At 39.1% G+C, this 23,014-nt stretch overlaps 1 protein-coding gene and 1 non-coding gene across 2 annotated transcripts in view; one reads left to right on the forward strand and one right to left on the reverse strand.

Moving 5' to 3' along the window:
- Positions 1-23,014, forward strand: part of MLLT3 (MLLT3 super elongation complex subunit) — a 276,579-nt gene that overhangs the window by 247,084 nt on the left and 6,481 nt on the right. The window contains exons 6-10 of the mRNA XM_068974410.1: positions 9,555-9,624; positions 11,415-11,544; positions 14,698-14,797; positions 20,098-20,169; positions 21,327-21,398. Of these exons, the coding sequence (XP_068830511.1) occupies positions 9,555-9,624; positions 11,415-11,544; positions 14,698-14,797; positions 20,098-20,169; positions 21,327-21,398 (444 nt within the window). The remainder of the gene's footprint in view (positions 1-9,554; positions 9,625-11,414; positions 11,545-14,697; positions 14,798-20,097; positions 20,170-21,326; positions 21,399-23,014) is intronic.
- Positions 6,528-6,599, reverse strand: TRNAW-CCA (transfer RNA tryptophan (anticodon CCA)). Its single transcript has one exon. It is a non-coding gene; the product is annotated as a tRNA-Trp (tRNA).

Genomic DNA, 23,014 nt, shown 5'->3' on the forward strand with positions numbered 1-23,014 from the left:
TAAGGCAGTACATTGAGAACAAAAAGTTTACCTCCTAATGTTTTCACGTGAGAACAATCTTTTAAATGTGCTGTGTTTTTTCTATTTTCGTTCATTTTTTTTATGGAAGGGAATTTTTAAAAATAGCTTTATTTTTTAAAATGTTAGTACTTAATATTTTAAGAGAAGTGAATACAAGTATAAAATATTTAGATGTTAGCCTGTTTAAAAAAATTTTTCAGTTTCACTTAATATTGTGTAATTTTCAGCCAACACTATAAAATGAGAGCTTCAAATAGAGCCACAGTGAAGGTAATTTCAAATTTTGGGGAGAAGGAGGTCATGTAGAGTATTTTTTCGTTGGACTTTTATTTTAAGAAGACATATGTGCACTTTAAAATCTTTTATAGGTTTGTGTTACCTCTTATTTGTTAAGGAAGTCTGTTGAAATACTTTTGTTTAACTTAAAAATTAAACATTTAAGCTCCAAGTCAATTTTGAGCACAAAATACAAAAATCTGGACAATCCCTAAGTAAATTGTAATGATGGTGCCTTATAGGTTTAGCACACGTCACCCCAGAATTTGAAATCTGTCATATAATTAAGATTTGAGCAGGTAAATTACAGAATTAAAACTGACAATTATCTATAGAGTTGATATTAAAACTCTTCTCTTAATAGACATGTGTCCCCAAGTATATGTATATTTCCAAATTATACATATAGTAATAGCCATATTAACATGTATAGGAAAACACATACAAAAAATTGAAAATTTAAAAGGTAAAGACAGTAAATAAACATGAATAAAGGTCCTGTTTTCTCTTACCCCTATGGATTAAATTACACACATCTTTGTGAACACATGTGCATATCCATACCCATGGAACTTTGAGATGCTGTCATCCGGAAGAAAGGGTTCCAGTAACATAACCTGAAAAATACACCATTACTCTGATTAGGAAGATACAGGTTTTTAAAGAAACAGTTCCTGGAACTATTAACAATCTTTGTTGTGTAGACTGACTATGAGAAGTGTTGCATTTTTAACCTAATGCTGATTGGTTCATTTTAAATCAGTACTTTTTTCCCCAGTGAGTTTTGGCTGTTTTTGGAAGTCCAAATACCATGGATATAAACATTTAGTGAATAAAATGAACTCTTAATGCTGAGGCTATGGTGGTAAATCTAAGCTTCACATTTAATGGGGAAAATTCGCTAAGATAGCTGAAAGATTAAAATTAATAAAATGTCCTGACATTTGTATAGGCCTATAAAGATTCTACACAAATGTCAATCAAATACTCTATGACCATTTTTAAGTAAGCCATGTTTTAAGGGTCTAAAATTCACAAGGAAATGCAGGTAAATGTCTTGTCGAGACGATCTCTTTAGATATAGCTCTGTTTCACTTGATTTCAGTTATTTACCATGTTTATGATACTCTGAATTCATTCTATTTAATTTAATTTTATATTTAAAATGTAATCCAAAACTGAGAGTTATAACCACATAAAATGTACTTTTAGTATTTTATTCAATTGGGCCCTGCCCTTATACAAAGAATCCACCGATACTTTTTCATTATTTCAAGTGTCTCGTGCACTACACAGGTGGGTTATTTCACAAGCAACCGAATAGTAGTTCTGACAACAGTTAAGTGATCTTATTGTTAGCTGATAAGCAGTGGTGTTGTGATGTTCCTTGGTCAGCTTCAATAACAGTTAATTATGGGGCAATTCTATCAGGAAACTTTTTTTTTTTCCTGTTTCTCTTTTGTGAGGCATTATAGCTCTAAACTCTCTTGTAACTTTTCTTCCTCTACCTTTAAAATGTATGAAAGAGAAAAAAAAAGAATAGTTAAAAGATGTCTCTAACATTACAACTAGGTGGTATAATTAATGGCCAGTTGTGAAACTCAGCTTCTGTGTGCAGTCTTTACTCAGGGAATGCTTACATGCTTAGAGGTGGCACAACTATATACATGGTCTTTTCCAGATGATTTCTCATTCCTAAAGCTCTTAACAAGTGAGTGATTTTCAGAACACACCTGGCACACGCACCATCTTGCAACAACTGGATTTTTGTTGAAAGATCACATGTTCTGTCCACAATAGTCAGTAACAGCCTTCAAAGTACAACTGGTGATGAGAGATAAAAGACTTGAGGCTCCTCTGTTTAAAAGAGAAGAAGCTGAAAGAAAATTATAGCCATCCCCAAGTGTGGAAAAGGGTCTTATGGAAAGATTTATAGACCCGTGTTCCCCAAGGCCAGTTCGTTTTCTAATGGGATTTTGTGTTCTCAGACAGGGAGGGATGGTGACAAATGTTGATAGCGTTTAATAATAATAGTGACGATGGCAATAATAATGAAGAAAACAAATGCAGTTGTAAAAACAGAGGCACCTCAATATAAAGCCAATTATCTTGGCCCCCAGAATGACTTTGTCTGTAAGTTGAAAATATAATAGAAATAAAGATCTTTTCTGTTTTGCTAACCATAGGGAAGGTAGTTCTTAGGATCTTCCTCTATTACCAACGCATGGTGGACATACCAACAGCTTTTGCTAATACAAGGGTCCAAGAGACCAAATAAAATTATAATTTAACATCAGATTTACTCAAGTTGTCATAATACTTACAAATGGAGAGGGTTTGCCCAAGAGAGATGTGGTTTCTTCTGTGTGCTCACAGACCTGAGTAATTGGCAATAAGGGTTCCAGCTTCCTACTCCAGTGTTCTTTCTCCAATTAAACCTTGGTTTCAAAGAAAGATTGTCAACAGATTATTTAAAGCATTAAATCTATTTTTTAAGCCCTGGATTTCATGGGAATTGTATAGAAGGTTGGGGAAAGCAATAGTTCATCCTTGAAGGCAAATAAATGATTGTAGTGTGCTGCCTGATGTGTTTGCCAGTCTTCTTGATCAATGCCAGTGTCAAGAGGATCAGGATAGTTCAGAGGGGAAACTTACTTGTTTTTTGAAAAAAAGATAAAAAACCTTACTGTACTAGTGAGGTGAGTAGCCAGGATCTAATGTAGTATTGATTGGACGAATGTTAGAAGCAGTTGATACAGACATACAGCCCCAGGGGTGAAGTGTTTTTACCACTCATTTGCTTTGGATGCTGCTCACAAGCCGTCCCTTAGAGGGATATTCAGTTTCCCAGTGACATAGAAAACTCTGTTCTTTGACACTAGTGTTATAAAATGGTGCTAGTATGTTCAGAACTCTGCTCTAAACTGATAGATCTTCTTCAGTGTTAATAGGTTTAGTATAAAGAGGGCTAGATTAGAAGTCACAAAACTTGGTTGTAATCCAGCTAAATATTAACCATGCTTATACTCAGTCACTTCACTCATGTCTGACTCTTTGCAACCCCATGGACTGACTGTAGCCCTCCAGGCTCCTCTGTCCATAGGATGCTCCAGGCAAGAACACTGGAGTGGGTTGCCATGCCCTCCTCCAGGGGATCGTCCTGACCCAGCAATCGAACCCATATCTCCTGCAATGCAGGCAGGTTCTTTACCCATTCAGCCACCTGGAAAGTCCAGAGTGACCCATTGGTCCCTTCATTTTCTTGTGCTTCAGTTTCATCACCAGTAAATGGAGATGAAAAATGTGTTCTGCTATTTTAGCCAACTCTGCCTGCCATAATAATATACCATAGACTGTGTAGCTTCAACAACAGAAAAAAATTTTAATATATTTATTTATGGAAGCTGGGAAGTCCAAGATCAAGGTGCTGGTCAATTTGGCCTCTCTGTGAGGGTTGTTTTCTTAGCTTGCAGCTGGTCACCTTCTCACTGTGTCTTGACATAGGAAAAGCGAGGGAGGAAGCAAGTTCTCTGGTGTCTTGTCTAAATAAGGGACTAATCCCAACCTGAGAGCCCCACCCTCATGACCTCATCTAACCTGAATACTCCCAAAGACTATCTCCAAATACCATCGCATGGGGGTTAGGACTTCAACATAGAATTTCTTTTGGGGGGAAACACATTTAGTCCATAGCACTACTTGCCTTTCTCATGGCAGAGCAAATGAAATAAACACCATAATAGACCTACACAAAGATCCATTAAGAGGCTAGAGTTATTGACTGATTTCTCCAATCTTATTTTCATATACCTTTCTGTGTAACAAGGTTTTGTTCTTTTAGCATGTTTATTTTGAAAAAGTTATTAATGTAAAACCAAATGAAGATTAAAACCCTGTTGTTTTTAGCCTTTTGACAATTCACTGTTGCATTTACCTTGTTAAATTTAAGTGTTATTTTGTAACTTTTAATACTTATTTCCTAGCTTAACTTTACCTTACCTTTTACTGACATAGCTCTCACAATTTATTTCCTATTAATGGGAATTGATAAGAGTGTGTTCATAGGATGAAGAACATTGTCTAGAATGTTGAATGTCATTTTTCTTTAAAATCCAATGTTTATTTGAAAGTTGAGTTTGATTATCTTTAGTTTCTTATAGTAGAGAAACTAAATGAGGTAGGTTTTTTCTCAGTTTTGTTGAGATATAATTGTTATAAAACATCCTGTCAGTTTAAGGTTCATAACATAGTGATTTGATATATGTATATATTGTGAAATGATTGCTATGATAAATTTAGTTAATATCCATCATGCATGATGTAGTCTTTTAAAAGTGTATTGCATATGTGTTTTCTTCTTTGATTAGTACTCATCCTTGACACAGTCAGATTATTTGTGCAAAGAAAAGATAATCTTTATTGCAGAGTATGTGTTTTTTTCTAAACAAAATAGAAAATTTGTGGAAATAAAGTAGCAATATGTCTAAAACATGTCTAAAATAATTTAGTTATACCATATTCTCTTCCTTTCTCCTGAAGAAAGGTGTATATAATTCTCCCACCTTTTATTTTTATTGTTTTAAAGATCAAGTTGAAGTTTTATTCAAAAATATAGTTGCCCGTTAGAAAAGGTGAAAATTCTGCATTCTGATTACCTAAGGAGGAAATCTGCTCCAAGTATAAGGAACAAGGGCAGATTTTACAAGTGCTGTCATGTGACCTACATTGACAGGTGTTCTTGTTTGAAGCAACAACACTTCTAGGACTTAACTTCTAGGAGTTGTAAACATGCGGTTTTTCTTACTTGTCTTGGACAAGAGTAATCCTCCATAGAAAATCCATTACAAAATGGTTTTGCATAGCCATTTAATGTTGAAGATTGTATTGCAAATCTTGGTAGGCCCATTGTTTTGGTAGTAAAGATATATCTTGTTTTAGGCAATAGAGGAGTTTGTGATCTGTTGTAAAAAAAAAAAAATAGTAGCAACTAAGTATTGATTAGCTGCCATTATAACAGCCATGGGCTAGGATTTTTTATTTTATTATATCAACTTAACATTATCACTTCTACATGAGGTTCAGTGTCCTCACTCTCTGAGGAAACTAATGCTTAAGTAATCTTCCTAAAAACATATACTAGTGAGCAATAGAATTTGAGATTCTTAAGCCTATACTTTTGTCACTGTGGAACAGACTATTTAAAGAAACTTCATGTCTAGTGTGCCTTGCTTAGTACATCAGCTAAACATGTGCTTAGGGCATAAGCAAGAAGAACCACATAAAAATATTTTCTTTAGTGAAAATTTTGATGTTCAAAAATAAGTCTTAAGGGGGATACCAGAACCTCATTGGAATTCCCTGCAGTTAGTTTTTGGCACACCTAGGGAGGGGAAAGGAAGATACATAATCTCTCCAATCCTTGGGACCTAGTTAAGATCTTAATCTAGCTCTGTTTATGGTGAAAAATTTTTGTAACACACACATCCTTACCTAGTTTTGTATAGTCATCTTTGACTTGTGTTTTTGGTGGGTAAATCTGATTTTAAAACAAACAAGCTTAAGGTGACCTCCAGCTTGGTTTTGTTGGACTGGATAAAATCTAAGGCTGGATCAGCCTCATCTAGTAGCAGAGTGGCTTTTTGAGTAGTTAACATCTAGTTGAATTTTGTCCATCCACCAACACACAATTTTACATGCTTCATGAACATTTATATTCACTGGTAGCCATGTCCTGTCAGGGGGCTTTTTTGCCAAATACTTTGAAGATTATGCTGGGTTGTTACCTCTGGATAGATCAATAAGTGTATATTTTTTCTCATGATGCAAACTCTTATGCTTTCTTAAAGTTAAGATTCTTATAACAACATATTTTTGCATATATAAAAAGAGAGGGCTTCCCCAATTTGGCCCTGCCAAATATATTGGATCAGAGTCTCCTTGTGTGTAGAATCCATCTAGCTGATTCTGATGAATATTCACAGCTATGAATCTCTGAGTCTTTGGCCAGTGGTTCTCAAAAGTCTGGTTGGCCCTCAGAACAGCAACTTGTAAGAAATCCAGGTTCTTACCACTATCCCTGACTTAGACACGGTGGGTGGGGCCTGTGAAGTCACTCAGTCGTGTCCGACTCTTTGTGACCCCGTGGACTGTAGCCTGCCAGGCTTCTCCGTCCATGGGATTCTCCAGGCAAGAATACTGGAGTGGGCTGCCATTTCCTTCTCCAGGGGATCTTCCCTACCCAGGGATCGAACCCGGGTCTCCCGCATTGGAGGCAGATGCTTTAACCTCTGAGCTACCAGGGAAGGGAAGGGTGGGGCCTAGGAGTCTGCATTTTACCAGATCTCCCAGTTGGTTCTCTACTGCTCATGGAAGTATGATAATCACTCCTTTTGATGATTCAAAGGTCTCCTTAGCTCTCACATTCTGCAAGTCCTTGTCCTGATTGCAAAAAACTTTCTGGACAGGGGAATTTTCTGCCCACCATTCAACATTTTTATCCTTCTCCATCCACCTCCATTGCTTTCAACCATGAAAAGTTTCCATATTATAATTTCCATTCTAATATTCTCACTGAATGACTGTGTCTTCTGTAAACCCCTTCAAATGCTTGGTGAAAGAGCCAGAGTGTTAATGATAAACATTGAATAGAAAGCCTTTTGCTCTGGTTGTGTTATGTCCTTTACTGTTTGCCAGTTTTCTGATGGTTAGCAACTGTGGCATTATTAACCTTGTTTATGGTTAGGAAACTAAAAGAAGGCTGCCTCCAGGTTTGGTTCCGGCATTGGCATGATGCTTGAGACAGATGGGTCACATTTAGCATGGGGGAGTTGGAGAGACGGCCACTGTCCTCTTGATCCTAATTAATGTCACTCACAGCAAATAGCTCTGGCAGGACATCTCCTCGATGTCCAGCATAGCGTGTACTGGCCAGGCAGGATAGGGATTGCAGCTCTCTCTAAGGAAACCTCTTTTTTGGCTCCAAAATGGTTTCCAGAACTATCAAAATATTACCATTTGCAGACACTTTTCATGGCTGAAGAGAGCAACTTGGAGAGAAAAGGAAGTGCTCCGTGAACCCCGGGAGAAATGTTTGTGGCTGGGCATTGTGCTCATCCCCTTTCAGTTGTGTGACTCACTGCAGAGTCTGGGAAGTGGAAGACGCTGGACAGAGTGAAGGGTACCTCCCACAGGCCTCTGTACTTGTCCACCGGCTCTTCTTTGTGGGTCACGAATAGCAATGTGGACCTCGTGCTGCAAATTTCAAGGAAATTTTGCAGGGGTGGTGGGTTGGTGGGCCACCTGCTGCTAATTAGAGGTCCCGTCTGGCTCTTTTCCTGGAGGGTGAGTGGTAGATTGCTGACACCTGTTTTCCCATCCAGCCTCGGGATATGAAGTATGCATTAGGAATGCCTGAAAGTGCTTCCTCGTGTTTGAGTCTGTGGAGCTTGGTGCTGCTTGGAGGGGAGGGAGTAGTGGATTCGGTGAAGGGAGGGGAGCTGAGAAGATCAAGGGGGAGAAACTGTAGTGTGAATGGAACTGAGATTCTCGTCCTCATGGAGTAGCTTTTGATTGTGCTCCAGGTTGTCCTCCATGTGGCCGTGATAAACGTAGTCACCCACTGAGCAACGAAGATGTGTCCTGACCTTCAGAAGACCTCAGAAGTTTCTCAAGTGACATGAGCATGTAGTTTAAACTATGAGCATATTAGAAATGGGAGAAAAATAATGCCCTCTTCCAGCCAAATTGATCAACATTAAGTTATTTAAAACTAATGACAACCCTATGGTCTATATCCCACCAGGCTCCTCTGTCCATGAGATTCTCCGGGAAAGAACACTGGAGTGGGTTACCATTCCCTCCTCCAGGGGATCTTCCCCACCCAGGGATTGAACCCAGGTTTCCTGCATTGCAAGCAGATTTGTTCCCATCTGAGCCATCAGAGAAGCCTTAAATGTTTACAATTCAAGTGTCTGGATGGCACGATCACTTTCTCTACACAGTTCTGTCCATCTGTTTTCTCCTCCCATTGTTGCCTACCAGAAAGTCTCATAAAAACAGATAGCATTGAAACATGTGTATTATCATATGTGAAATAGATCACCAGTCCAGGTTCAATGCATGAGACAGGGTGCTCAGGGCCAGTGCCCTGGGATGACCCTGAGAGATGGGATGGGGAGGGAGGTGGGAATGGGGTTCACGATGGGGAACACATGTACAGCCATGGCTGATTCATGTCCATGTATGGCAAAAACCACTACAATATTGTAAAATAATTAGCCTCCAATTAAAATAAATAAATTTAAAATAAAAAAAAGAAAACAGATGGTGGACCAGAGGGCCTAATGTCACAGAGAAAGAGCACCTGTTGTATGCAGTACATGTTGCTGAGTATGAGGGCATAACAAGAAGCACAAGGCGGAGGCTCCAATCCCAGCCTTTTCAAGTGCTGGCAGGTTACTGGAAAGAAAAAACATCCACATCAGAGGTAGCATGATTCCATAGCAGATCTTCTAAGCAAACAGATGATCCACATTTTCAGTGGGTTTGGGAATGGAAGAGAACTCTGAGTTGATAGGTCAAGGAGGATGTGGGACTTGTTCTGGATACTAAGGAATGAAGAGAATGTGTTGAGAGTGGGGTGTGTACATGATGCTCTTTCCCTGCATCACTCTACTGTGGAATTAAAGGGTGTTTTTTGTTTTAAGTGGTGGGAACATTTTCCCCTGACTCATTTGTGGGACTTGGCCAGGTCTCCTTGCAATCATTGGCCTCCATTTGTGAACTGTGGATGAACGGGGTTAGGGTTGGGTCATGGCCTTGGACCAGAGTAAAATTAACTGGCTCATAATGTGATTGAACTAATGACCTTGGCCTCATTACCACTATGTTTTAACCAGTTGAGTCAATCAAACGTTGCAGAAAGGGTAATCAAGGTATCTTTCAGAAAGCAATGCAGATAACAGTAAACACAGGAGTGGAATCAAAGCCAGGTTTCTTGCCTTATGAGCTGTGTCCCTCTTTATCCTTGAGGTTTTACACTTGTTTCTACACCTAACAAAAATACTGTGGACAAAACAAAAAGGACACTGACTTTCCTGTGTTAGCATTTTTGACATGAGGCAATTTGTAGTCATTTTCTTGCACAGTGTCAGACAGTTTTTGTAGGGCAAAATCTGTTTGAGCAACAATGGTGTTTCTAATTTTAGGTGTAGCGTCCTATCCATTTACTGATGGTGCCTTTCTCTTCTTATTTCAAGTCTGAACAACCCAGTCCTGCCAGCTCCAGCTCCAGCTCCAGCTTCACACCATCCCAGACCAGGCAACAAGGTATCCACATCTCCCAGGCCAGCTCGGAAACATCTTTCTCATAAAACATCTTAATGACTTGATTTATGGCCTATTTTCTACTGTTTTATTATTTGAATGATAACTTGGCTTTTATGCAGTTGTATTTATTTCCCCCAGGAATGCACTTGAGTATTGTTCTGATGTATGAGGCCAGCCTCTAGAAATTCCCCTTTTTCCAGTCCCTGCCATCAGAGTCCCATTTTACAAAAGGATTATAGACACAGCCCATTCCAGGGAGTTCCCAAAGGAAATACAATAGCGAAAGCTAGACTTGAGAGGCTTTGACAGAGAGAAATAGGTTTTTAGTCCCCCTCCTGGACATCTTTCATTTTATTATTTTTCTACAGATTAATAGACTTTTTTCTGTGGTGAGTGTTAATTTGCTGTCTTTAGAATATATTTTCTTCTACTCAACTCAAAATAAATTTAGTAAAAAAAATTTAAACAAACATTAACTAAATATATGTTCCATTTTTCATGTGTCGAAACTCTACGAACACAGGCCCGTTTTTCATTTTTTTTTTTTTTTAAACAGGGAAACTGAGATTATATCAAGAGATAATCTGTTTCTGGGCATCACATTGCACATTACCTTTTTTGATTGACCGCATTGAATTCCTGATGGCCTTGCATGTTTTGAAAAGGATTAAATTGTTGTGTGCATTTAGGCTAAGGCTAAGCTTCCAGGAAAAAATAAAAGACACTGTTCATTTTGGCTGTTTAGAGTTCTTGTTCCACTGACTTCCCAAGATAAAAGCCCGTGACAAAAGCAGAGAAATTTGGAGTTTGCAGAATGTGAGATTACACAGAGTCAACACTTATTTTAGAAGTAAGGCAATGATAGCTCAGATAGTCCTCTCACAGATTAGCCTTTGGGAATTGGCTAATCTAGGATAAAAGTGCCTCTCTCACTCTCTCCATTGTCCTTACAATCTCTTCTGTTAAGATTAGAAATATCTATTTTGATTTCATTACATTTTTAGTAGTATGATGAAAATAAGCCACATTAATGCATTTTTCTGTGAATTTAACTTTACATTCTAGAATAAAATTAGCTCTGCCTTGATGTTTCTCTCCCATCTAATACTGGATACTGTTTTGAATGTTCTGGGCACTGATTTATTACATGGTCTTATTTAGGTAAATTCATGCCAATATTTTGCCAGGAAATTCTTAAAAAGTAAAATAAAATTGGCTACACAAAATTGTTGCAACAAGACCTTGTGTCCAAGATCAATATGAAGATCAGAAATAGGACATTGCACCATGGAATTGAAATACTTTATAATCTGAACTTGACTGAAATGCTTGCTTGACCTGAAATTGACCTTGAAATAAAAGGAACAGCTAAACCTTAATAGATCAAAAACTACCACACAAAGGCCGCCTTGCTAAGAACAAGTTACAACCATGGTGATTTATTAGTCTCAACTTTTCAATACATGGATTAACGTAACAAAACATTCAATTTACTAACAGATCTTTCTGTTTCTTTTTAGGTGTGATTTTTCTTAGGGAAGAAAAATGCATAGGAAAAAAATTCCTAGGAAATAGAGATTTTCTAAAGAACATTTTGGGGCATGTGTTATGAAAGCAGTAGTGTTTTGGCAGAGGTTACATTCCAGAAACTACCAGATTTATCATGTGAATTGTATAACTGTATCTGATGATGGTAATTTTTAAGCAGTGTTCTCTGCTGGTGAGCTATCCGCCTGTGTCAGCTATGGCTAAGTGTATTTGATTGCCTGTGGTTCATTCTCATTGGTCAGGTCCTTTAAGGTCCATAATGAAAGATCTGCATTCTGATGACAACGAGGAGGAATCAGATGAAGCAGAGGATAACGACAATGACTCCGAAATGGAGAGACCTGTAAATAGAGGGGGCAGCCGGAGTCGCAGGTGAGTGTCTTGGTAGAGATGAGGTTCCCTGGGATGGAATCATACCTTTTCACTGGATCTAAGAGTATAACCACAGCAAAAATGTGAAACACCAAAACCGATGGCAAGTAAATAGTCACATTCACTTTTTTTTAAGTATTTTGAATTTGTTTTATTTATTTTTATTAAAGTATAGTTGACTTACTATATTATGTTAGTTTCAGGTGTACAGCATAGTAATTTGATAGTATAATGTGTATGTACTTTTTCACTGAAGGGTGCTTGCTTTATTCTGTTGTGTTAGTTTCTGCTATACAACAACACAACCATAACACACACACACACACACACACACACTCTCTCTCTCTCTCTCTCTCTCTCTATATATATATATATATATATATATACACATAGGTCCCTTTTGAACCTCGATCCCACCCACCCCTCATCCCACCCCTCTTGGTCATCAGAGAGTGCCAGACTGGGCTTCCGGTGTTATGTAGCAGCTTCCCACTAACTATTTAACACCCCCTGCTGTGTCCACACGTCGGTTTACTATGACTGCATCTTGATTCCTGCCCTGCACATAGGTTCATCAGTACCATCTTTCTAGATTCCATTTATAGATGTCAATACACATATTTGTATATAATATATACTATTTTTATAGATTATACGCCATACAAAGTTGGGGCACCTTGGCATGCTTACACTCACTGTTCCCCAGGGAACTATTTTATCCCTTGTTCTCAGAAAGAAGAGGTTTTTCCTCCATTAATTTTACAGAGAAAAAGTCCTATTGCAAGCTTTTGCCCTTCAAAGTAAATGCCATGGTGGCTGGACTGGCTGCTGAAATGAACTCTGCTTTCATTTGAAGAATTTGTGTAGCTTCGTTGCTGTAGGTATTCATAACTCAGAATTTGAGGAAATGTGTTCGCTGTTTGTAGTTAGAAATGCATGATTGATTTCAATGAATTATGTGTGACCTAATTAAAACTAGGATCACCTGTGTGTTTTCCAGAAACTAAATTCCTTTTAAGTGTGCTGACTGTTACTTAAGTAGCTTTAATGCAGCGAGGCATACTTCTGCATTGGAAAGATGCTAATTCATGTCACTTATAATTAATAGTCAACTTGAAATTGCCTCGAGGATTTTATTTATCATGAGCAAAGCGAATAGCTGTGCTTACTTTAATGGGTTTTGAGTAGGAAAAAATATGAATCTATTTGAACTTAAAATCCAATTACATTGATAATATATTGCATTAAGTCTTTTCCCATTATCCATTTCTGAGTAGCAGGCCCTAAAAGTCCCCAAAATGATGTGATCTTAATCCAGACAGGACAGACCATATGTTTGCTAATTGGTAATTCCTTCGTGTCCTTGGAGAAGAGTCTCCTTAGAATATATGCCCTGTCCTATATCTCAGTGGTTTTTCCTTATGGCTGTACTCAATTCCTTTTTCTCTACTCATCTCCCAAAATCACCCATCTGTATTCCTTTTAAATAAGAGAGACATAAGGAACCTTATGGTCTTGGCCTTATAATGTTTCCCTTTACAAGTCTTTAATCTGACAAGAAGGAAACTGATGGGGCAAAAAAAAAAAAAAAAACCACCTAAAAATGAACTGACACTTGTAGGTGAGGAGCATCTTTATAACAATCGAAATCCTGACCACTGACTGCTTTTACGTTTAGCTGGTGAAAAAATGCATAGCCAGTTTGGACATCTCCCAACTTACTATTAGTTTGTAGAAGATCTAGATACTCTGTGATGGGCTGTGGCCTGTCCCCTCTTTGCCTAGTCCCCTGAGTCAACACGGGTCAGATCATACATGTTTGTGAGTTGACTGATGTGTGATGCATGTTGTTTGCAAGGCTCTCCCTCCCTCCTGACATATGCTGTTGGCACAGCCCCCGCCTGGGTCACATTTTATCTTCACTGCGCTTGTGAAATCTCAACTGTTTAATCATTTTAAATACTCAGCCTTCCACTTCAGTCAAGAACCATTTTAAAGCAGTGCTTCAACTGAACACTTCATTAATGTAATTTAGTTAAGAAAAACAAGTTCCGTCAGTTTTTTCCTAAAAGGATGTCCCAGTGTATCCTTTTCATTTCCTATCTCGTTTCTTGTCTACCTGAATGTATTATAGGGCTGGAATGTGATTGCCTATTCAAAACGACAGAAAAACTATCCTGATTTCTAAAGCATTTTCTGTTTCTGAGAAGAATATTGTATTAGGTTACGATACAACCAAAGAGAGGGAGCAAACACTGAAGGACATTTCTAAAAGAGTGCATACATTCAGCAGAGTCAACAAAGAAATATCTCCTATGCTCACTGAAAGAAAATTCCATTTTTAATGGAAAGGGAAAAAAAATGAGGAGGGGATATTTTTATTGTTTTTCCTTGTTGAAAGACACTGTATTTTTCTAAAGCAGTTTTCCCAAACACACTGTCTTTTCCTGTTCCGTGGTGTATTTCCAGGGAATTGCACCAGAACTAGGGTCACCTTTGCATCATGACACATTGGAAATGATTGGTGATGGGTCTGTCATGTTGAGCTTCACCCTCCCACCCTCAGATGTCACCCTGAACTGTCAGTCCTGCAGGGCCGTGGTGCACATTCTTCTTAGCAGTTGCTTCCATTCCTGCAGCCTTTATTTTAGCCGTACTTGTAAAATGTTCACCTGTAACAAATAGGCAGAGGGAAAGGAAGGGGGAAAAGGGTAGTAACCTGTGAACTATCCGATTTTGCTGAACTTCCAGCTTGGGTGACATGCTTATGACAGTAGGTGGATGGATCTGGAACAGGGAGATAAATGAATAAATGAAGGCGGCAAAATATACTGGCTCAGTACCAGGGCTGAGTCACTTTGCTTGGATTTGAATCCTAGAATCAGCACTCTTACCTCTGGGACCCTATGTGAGTGATTCAGTTTTTCTCAGTTTCCTTATCTATGAAATGGAGATTATTAAATGAGAAGGAGCAAGTCAAACGTTTAACCCCTTTCTAGATACAAAGTAAACGCCGGCATGTAGTAGCGATTGTATGAGCTAAAACAAGTTCCCAAAGATTAATGTTTGGATGCCTTGCTCTCTACCCCTAATTCTTTGGATATTTCAAGAATTGTCTGTAACCCTGCGACTGACTTCTCTGTTTCTTTTCAGAGTTAGCTTAAGTGATGGCAGTGATAGTGAAAGCAGTTCTGCTTCCTCACCCCTACATCATGAACCCCCGCCACCCTTATTAAAAACCAACAACAACCAGGTAAGCTTCTAGGGCTGCACTTCTCATGATTCTGCAGAACTCAAAGTATGCCAGGCATTTTACCCCTTAAATTTTAAACAAAGTCCCTCTTGACAGCAAATAACTGGGAATCTACAACCTTCGGACTAAAAACATAGGGTAAAACTACTTAAGTTGTCACAGAAGTATGACCTTGGATGAGTTAGTTAAATGTTAATAGATGCAGGACAGGATGGTGACAAAAAGTGCTGCCCATTTACTCCTGATTTCTGTATATTTCCCCCCTGTCAATTGGGAAGAATATGACCTTTTGGAGCTAGTATAAAGCCTGGTTCTCTGTTTTATTGATTTATAGCAGTTTATTGGTACAAACATTTTTTTAATTTAGCCTCAGTTTTCTCATCTGTAAATGGGGATATTAATGTCTACCTTACGGGCTATTGGGAAGGTGACAAAAAAGTATGTGTAAAGAGCATGAAGCATGGTTCATACCTCTTGGCAAACAGTTGATGATATATGGTTAGTATAGGTGCTCTGCCTCTGTGCTGACCCGGGAAAAAAGGATTATCACTTGGGATAGTAAGGAATCATTGATAAAATATAGAGTAGACAATGGTCATTATCACTGTTGTTATAAATCCAGCTAAAGGAAAGCTTATTGATTTGATAATCAGAGTAAAGAATATAGTTATTTGGATAGGTCTAGGCAGAGCTTGCAAAGCTGTGATAAAGAACTTTTGTTAAATGAATGATTATTTTAAACACTTGCTAAAATATGCTGTTTCCAAGTATTGTAAAAAAAAAAACCTCATTATGCATTGGGTTGATTCTCTATTACCATGTTATTCTTTTTACCCTATTTAGACAGATTCCATGAGACCTCATAATAATTGCTTAATTCAAGTTACCATATGAATATTAAGTTGAAAATGTGGTTTATAAAATTATTGTTTCACAGGTGTCCTACCTGTTGTTTGAAATGGCCTTGTCCTTGAAATTTGTGATCTTTCTTTAATAGGGAAGATGTGATTTTTATAGCTGAAGACTTTTTCATTTCAAATTTCATATAAAGCAAAAATCTCTTAAAATTTAAAATTCCTCATTTAATTGATCTACAACTTAAAGCCTCCATTATTAAGTAGGAATAATATCAGTGTTCTTTACCTCACCAGTTACAGTTCAACTGCAGTTTCTTTGTGTCCTGCATGTGACTGCAGGCCCAACCTCGTCATCCATTACAGGCTGGCCTGCAAGGAATTGTACTTTCTTCTTCCTTATCCTAACTCCCCACAGTCCATGTGTCTCCCCACCTCCAGGGCCAGCCATACCCATGACCCAGCCAGCCATCATCTCAAGTGCGGCTGCCCAGTACTCCAAAGTCAAGCACGTCAGGGGAAAGTGAGGACCACAGGCATAGCCATCGTTGCCAGTCAGTTGAGACGGGCCCTAGGCTGGCTGACTAGATAACTTGGAGGATTCTTTTGTAATCGTGTGCTTCAATAGGAGCTGTCAATAGAATAGCATTTGGACCTTGAATATATTTTTATATTCAATTTCAACCCATGTAGGCCTGATTTCTGCTTCCAGTGGGTGGTGTATTGGAATTAGGATTCTTCCTGGCCGGTGATGGTGGCCTTGGCAGGGCCAGGAGTGCAGGGCATTATAGGATGTGCTTTTGTGCCCTACAGTAGTCTCCTTCAGCACTGTTCCCAGGGGGAGTGAAAACTACGCTTGCTAAATAAATGCAGCTTCAACAAGCCACCGTCTTCCCTTGCAGACAGAACTGCGCTAGTCTCTTCCTGGGCCTGCTGCAGTCTTGACCTGGCCCTGGTTTCAGGGAAAGGTTTAGATTCTTCGTCAGACTTTTTTTTTTATTGACTGTCTGGCAAAATGAAAAAAAGCAAAACAAAATTGAAATGGTACCACCTATCTAGAAAGGGTAAAAATTACTTTAGCCGATTAAATAGCATACCGCTGGTTTCTTGGCATATGTTTATTTGACAAATGTAGCTTCACACATGTGAGTCATCAATCTGTCAGGAATACTCAGTTATATGTCACTTTCTCCATACACCTATAAGGATAATAAGGAGGTCCATATGCTTTCACTTTTCACTAGTTTAGGGTAGGAAATATATGTAGTTTAGGGTAGGAAATATAGGTATATATATGTACATATATTTACCTCAAGGATGCTTTCCTCTTTGGACCTGTGTCTTAGAACTGGAGTGCGTTTAGTCGTGTGTGTGTGTGAGTGTGATAGTGATGATGATGAGATGATCTGAAATTTCACGTGAAAGAAGCGAAAACATACCAGGAAGGCCAAACTGTGAAATGGGCAGACTCTTGAGTCTTCTTCTTTCATATCCCTTCACTATTCTCTCTCTCTCTCTGTAGGTTGATAATAGTCTCAAAGTTTCTATAAATTACCAGGCAAAGCTATGGTTTCCTTACCTTTTCTCAGTTTTCTAGGGACTAGGGAAGAGAGAAAGTGCTCATTGAGTCAGACATTTCTATTCTTGGGAAAAAAAGTGAACAGAGAGAGAGCCATATGTCAACAAATCAAGTAATTAACCTGAGTATTGTTAGGAGCTACTAGTGATCGTTAACATCAAAGACCCAGCGGTAGAGAATCCATCTGCTGAGTAATTGAGTTGTCAGTCCTCACAAAAGAATACAGAAAAATAATAATCTTGAAAATCTGATTCTCAAGCCAGATCCTCAGATTAAGGATAGAAGTGCAACTCATCATAGTTCTATTTTCAGAGACTATCACGTGCATACTTGGTGCCTCTCAGCAGTCTGGGTGGCTGTTTCTTCTCCCTACAGCTTAATAGAGAGGAATAATGCTGTGCCATTTTAACCAAAGGTTTTTGTTGTTGTTGTTGTTTTTTAAACTTCAAACTTCTTTATGTGAATTTCAAACAAAATCAAAATTCTAGATCCTTTTTGGCTGAAACTATTGAAGGGGAGGGAGGGGAGGGAGGGGCCTCAAAGGAAGGAAGCGATCCATCGGACCCAAGTTAATATTCAGAATATCATAAATCACCTATCAGCCTGCGAGGCGTGTTGAATGAAATCAAAGAGTCCATCCAGTTAAACTGGTTTGAAATCGGCCTGTGGAAGACAAGGTGCCATATTTTTCTATTCTGGAGTCGTTTCCTTAAAGATAAGAAATGATCATAAATAAAACAATTGTCTTCAGCATGGATCAGCACTCAGAATGAGGTTTTGACAAAGCTGTTTATTTTGGAGCAGGGAGAGATCAAAGCAGGAAGATTAACTGAGCCCTCTCTGGGCAGCCACTCAGTAACTCGAGGCGGATCACTGACACCCGGGGCTTTTGTTCCTGCCTCTGCAGCTTCAGAAGAAAGAAACCAGGATTTCAGTGTCATTGGGCCTCCTGTGCCGCAGCCCTTATGGAATGTGTAGGATGGGATTTCAGCGCCCTGCGTGTTCTATTTTCTGCTTTGAAGAGAAGGTGGTGGAACTCTCTCAACCTAGTTCACAACTCTGTGTGCCCCACAGAGAGTTCTCGGTCACTTGGTCCCCAGAGAACAATGACTTGGGGCAGGGAATGGCAGGGTACTCAGGGGAAGGATGTGATGGGAACAAAATTCAGTTTTCTAATGCACAAGGCAGGCAGACAGGGGCTGTATTTTTCCTCTTGCCTGCATTCACAGCAGATCGGCTCTGCTTGGCCCAGCCCTGTATCTGAGTTGGCGAGGAGTGCCATCTACTGACCTACTTACTCCTAGGTCTCAGTGCGAACGAACGTTCCCTCGAGGTCCCATTTCCAGCCAACATAGAGAAGGGAGTTCTGCATGTAGTGGGGGTGTTTGGTTTCCTTTACTAAAAGCTCTTGCTTTGCCTCTGCGATTAAGTAATTTCCTTGTGTTGCCAGAAGTATTATGTTTGAAATTAGCCCGGTCACGTTGGTCATCTGGTATCTTAATCTTAAAAACGAAGGAAGAAAGGCTATTCTCAGGCAAGATGCTGCTAGGAGCTCACTTCTTGTACATTTTCCTAAATTCGAATGAATCTGTATTCCTTTTGAGAAGTATTTGGTCTTTTCTAGAATGTCATCCTCAGCAAGTAAAGTGCTTATTAGCAGTAGAAAATTCCATGGCTAAATGGGAGCCTGGATGCTCCCTTGCTCCTAGCTCTCATTTTATTTGCCTCATTTTTGTCAAAGTTCAAAAAACACTGGATGACAGGGCTGGTACCTGAACTTGGGTTTCCGAGCCCAGTCAATGCTCTCTCTGCAAGTTAAATTACAAAATAAATGTGGACTCATTTTAAAAATCTTCTGTGCATTTTGGAAGTGGTAGACCTTTGAACAGAACTGTGAGGCTTGTGTGTGTGTTTGCTAAAGCAGAGTAAACTTCTTCAATATCTTCTTTTCTGGCATTTTCTTCCTCAATATTAGCTTCCGATTGTAACTCACTTGATAATGAGAATATAATGAAAAAGACAAATTACCTTTGCCTGTATGTTTTTATATGTCTGTAAACTCTCATCAGTAATTTCAGTGGTTCTCTTTAAGCATAATTCTCAATTTTAAAAATTCTAATTAATCAACTGTGTTTATTAAGTAATAATGTATTTCTCCTTTTTGTTAATTAGAAATGTAACTCCCCACCGTCTGAACAGTATGCAAAACTGCTGTTCATAACCTAAGCTATAATTGGTTCAGATCAAAGGAAAGGCACTGGGGATTTTATCATGGGTAAACACATTATTTCTTAGAATACAGAAAATGGTCCTGGCTCTTTTATTTCTTGAGTAGGAGGATTCCAAGTTGGGAGAGGCCAGTGTGGCAGCCACCTTCACTTCCAAACCTTCCTCAATTTAGTAGACAGGAGTACTTTTTAGAATCCAAGAGGCAGGTACTAGAAAGGGTATTTGAGTGTTAGTCTTATCCTTACTGCACTGAACACGGGTAGTCATGTGAAACAACAGGATGAATAAGAAACATTTCTTGCCAGAGGGGACTGTAATCTACTACAACTCAGCTGCTGTGCATATGTGTGAGAGTGTTGTCACTAAAGAGAAGCAGCCTTGGAAGCTTAGATCAATTTCCTTATCCTCACTGTTTTTTTTTTTTAAGTTCTATTGCCCTGACTCAGCATTTCAGATATAAGTAGTTTATTTTCCCAGAGAAACTCAGATTAGAGGAGAAGAAATAAAGTGTGAGGAGGAAAAATGCCCTTTGGAAAGTGATGTTATTATGCATTTCATTCATAGTGCCTTTGTTTATGTGGCAGGTTAGCCAAGCAGTGCTAGCAATCAAATTTAACTGTGTTCTCTTTGATCCCTAGATTCTTGAAGTGAAAAGTCCAATAAAGCAAAGCAAATCAGATAAGCAAATAAAGAATGGCGAATGTGACAAGGTAGGTTTCTAGTCTGTTACTGTGAGTAAGGTAGCACTGACACTCTTGTTTCTTTGTGTTTCCCTTGTTCATTCTTGCTGGTTCTCATTTCACTTTCTTCATCAAAAGGGCCTGAAATCCCCAAATGACAGGCGCTTCTTCCCAGTGCTTTGTAGTTTATTTTCCAAGTCTTGTTTACATCTCCAGTAAACAAGATAAACTTGGCCTTTTGCTCTCCATGATTGCCAAGGGATTTCGGGCACATGGGATTAGGAGGTGAGAGAGCTGTGGTGGAGGTGGAGGGTTCAGGAACCTCAGACTTGAGTGAGCAGGACATCTGATCGCAGTGCAGTGTGTTTCCCCCTCGTGTGCAGTCACGCATCCAAAATCTGACTTCAAGAGTTGTTGGGAGTTTGTGTCCTGTTGTAAGCAGGGTCCTCACATGCTTTGCAGGATCGGGGTAGGCCTGGATAATGCTTCACAAACCTTTATTTGCTTTCATTGAAAATGGCACAAAGAATACCCAGGCGTTTATGCTAACAAAGACACGAGTCTGAGCACATGAAGGTATACCTCTGCCTTTTTCAGGGAAACTTTTGACAAGCCAGATGCTGATTTGGATAGTGACCTCTATTTTTCGTAAGACATTCTTCTGTCCTGTTACTTGCTGTTCACTGGCCATGTTAGATATGACCAGGAGAGGGTTCCCCCCACCCCCTCCAATTTGCCGTAATTACATAATTAGTAATGTGCATTGATACTTCCATGTTCAAACTTAGAAACATTATAACTAAGAGAAAAAAGCCTAAGATGTAAGACTAATTGAAAAAAAGAATATGTACTGTGATAATATGCTTAAGCTCACATTTTTTTTTCATTGAATTCCTTTTCTCTCTTTAGAGGCATTGTTGGGAGAGGGTTAATCCTGTTGACTTGGGAGCAAATAAGTTCACAAATTGCCCTTTTTTGTAAAAAAAAAAAGCTGCCTTGAAAAAGTACTAGTTGGCCAAAGGAGAGTTGGTCTGCAAAGGCCTTGGGCAGTGCATCCACACAGCTTAGGGTAGAAGGTAGAATGTGCAACCTCTAACCACCTCTGGTATGTTCTTACTTTGTTGATCCTTTTATTTTTGAACTGCTTCCTAAATGCTCGTCATTGGGGGCATACCATTCTCTTTCAGGCATACCTCGATGAACTGGTAGAGCTTCACAGAAGGCTGATGACGTTGAGGGAAAGACACATTCTGCAGCAGGTGAGGAAGGCTTCTGAACACCACCCTTTCCAGAAGCCTGGAGGTCTGGTTTGTCCTGCGCTGGTGTGACAGCACCTGGAGGCCACACTGGCCTCATGCTCTCCGGGCCAGTGCCACTTGCAGACTATTTGGGGAGGAGGCTTATTTCCAAGGCTACCTGGAAGTCTGCTTTGGGGCTTCCTTGGTGCCACAGACAATGAAAACGGGGCACTTGGGGAAGTGACGATGCTGCAATATACTGATCTCAAGCCGTCTGATGCTGTCATGTGGGCTGACGGAGGGGATGGGAGGAATGCAGAAACCTTTGGGGCCAGGCTTCTGGTTTCATGGGAAAACAGTGATAAGAACTGCAGTCAAGTGCTGTAAACATTTGTGATTCAATTTAGTAACCTTTGCCAATGCTATTCTAAGGAAAATAAATATTTTCCTCTTTTGTCTTATCTTGTTTAACATACATTCTGTTATTATGAACTCAACTGTGGAATACTTTAGAGTGGGGACATTTCTATTAGTACAATTTGATGTTTTGAGAAGGAGGGTGGTTTTTAGTTTTCATAGGTTACAGTATGTGTGCCCATTGCATCAAAAATTAAAGATAAAATAATTTTTCTTTAATACTCAAAGTGAAGGTTGTGTTCTAAATTCCAGGGTAGGCTTGTAGATTATTTTGCTGCTTGAATTTTTTTTAAAGACTGCTTTCAAATAACTTGATGTTAGTACTTAATCTACCCCAGCTGTGTGTATATGTGTGTGTGTTTTTAATATTTAATGGCTGATGGTCACATTTATATTCTGTGTACATTTTTGGTTAAATCTATAAATACATACTCTCAAACTTTGCAAGTTCCCTGATTGGTCTGATAAGCTTTTTAAACCTTCTAGAGTTTCAGACTTGAACAGAAGACTATAGACCTATAATTCTTAATTGAGGATAAGTTGCATTTCTCGCATGTCTATCTAAGTGTGTAATAGGTCAGGGAGCAGGATCTGAGTGGCTTGCTCTAAGACATATCCTAGTATATCAAGAGTATTTTCTTCAATTTTTTTCTGCACAACTGAAAACTAGTCAGTTAGCCTGCCACTTGGCAATTATTTGGGGCCCATTGCCTGAATGGTTATGGTAAATCTATTTAGCTGATTTTCCCATTTTTCCCTGAGCACCAGCTCTGAACCACTGTGGAAAAGCTTAATAAAGTTATTATTGAACAAATTGGACCTAAATAGTGTCTCACAGGAGAGCAAGATAGATGTTTGAGCAGCATTGGGACCCCCTTCTTACAGAAAGCCAGCCAGTGAATCGAGGATACTATGCCATTGGGCAAGGTCTTACCATGGGGTGTCATTGGCATTCCCAATCTCACATTGCCCTTTATTTTGACCTTTGAAAGCATTGTGAGGGAAGGTGGCTTAACAGGAGAGTTTCATGGAAGTGGATTATTTTAGCATTCTAGAGGGAGAGAGTGGTATCTATGAATTTTTAACCTGGCATAAAGGCACTCCAGGGCCCACAGCGTTTCAACCTAATTGCATTCCCAGGCCGGTTGAAAGCTGCCAGTCTTTGGCCTTTTGCCTTGTAATGCAGCTGAGGCTTGTGATTATGATACCATGATGCATGT

This window comes from Capricornis sumatraensis, chromosome 6 (genome assembly GCF_032405125.1).
Source record: "Capricornis sumatraensis isolate serow.1 chromosome 6, serow.2, whole genome shotgun sequence".
NCBI lineage: Eukaryota > Metazoa > Chordata > Mammalia > Artiodactyla > Bovidae > Capricornis > Capricornis sumatraensis.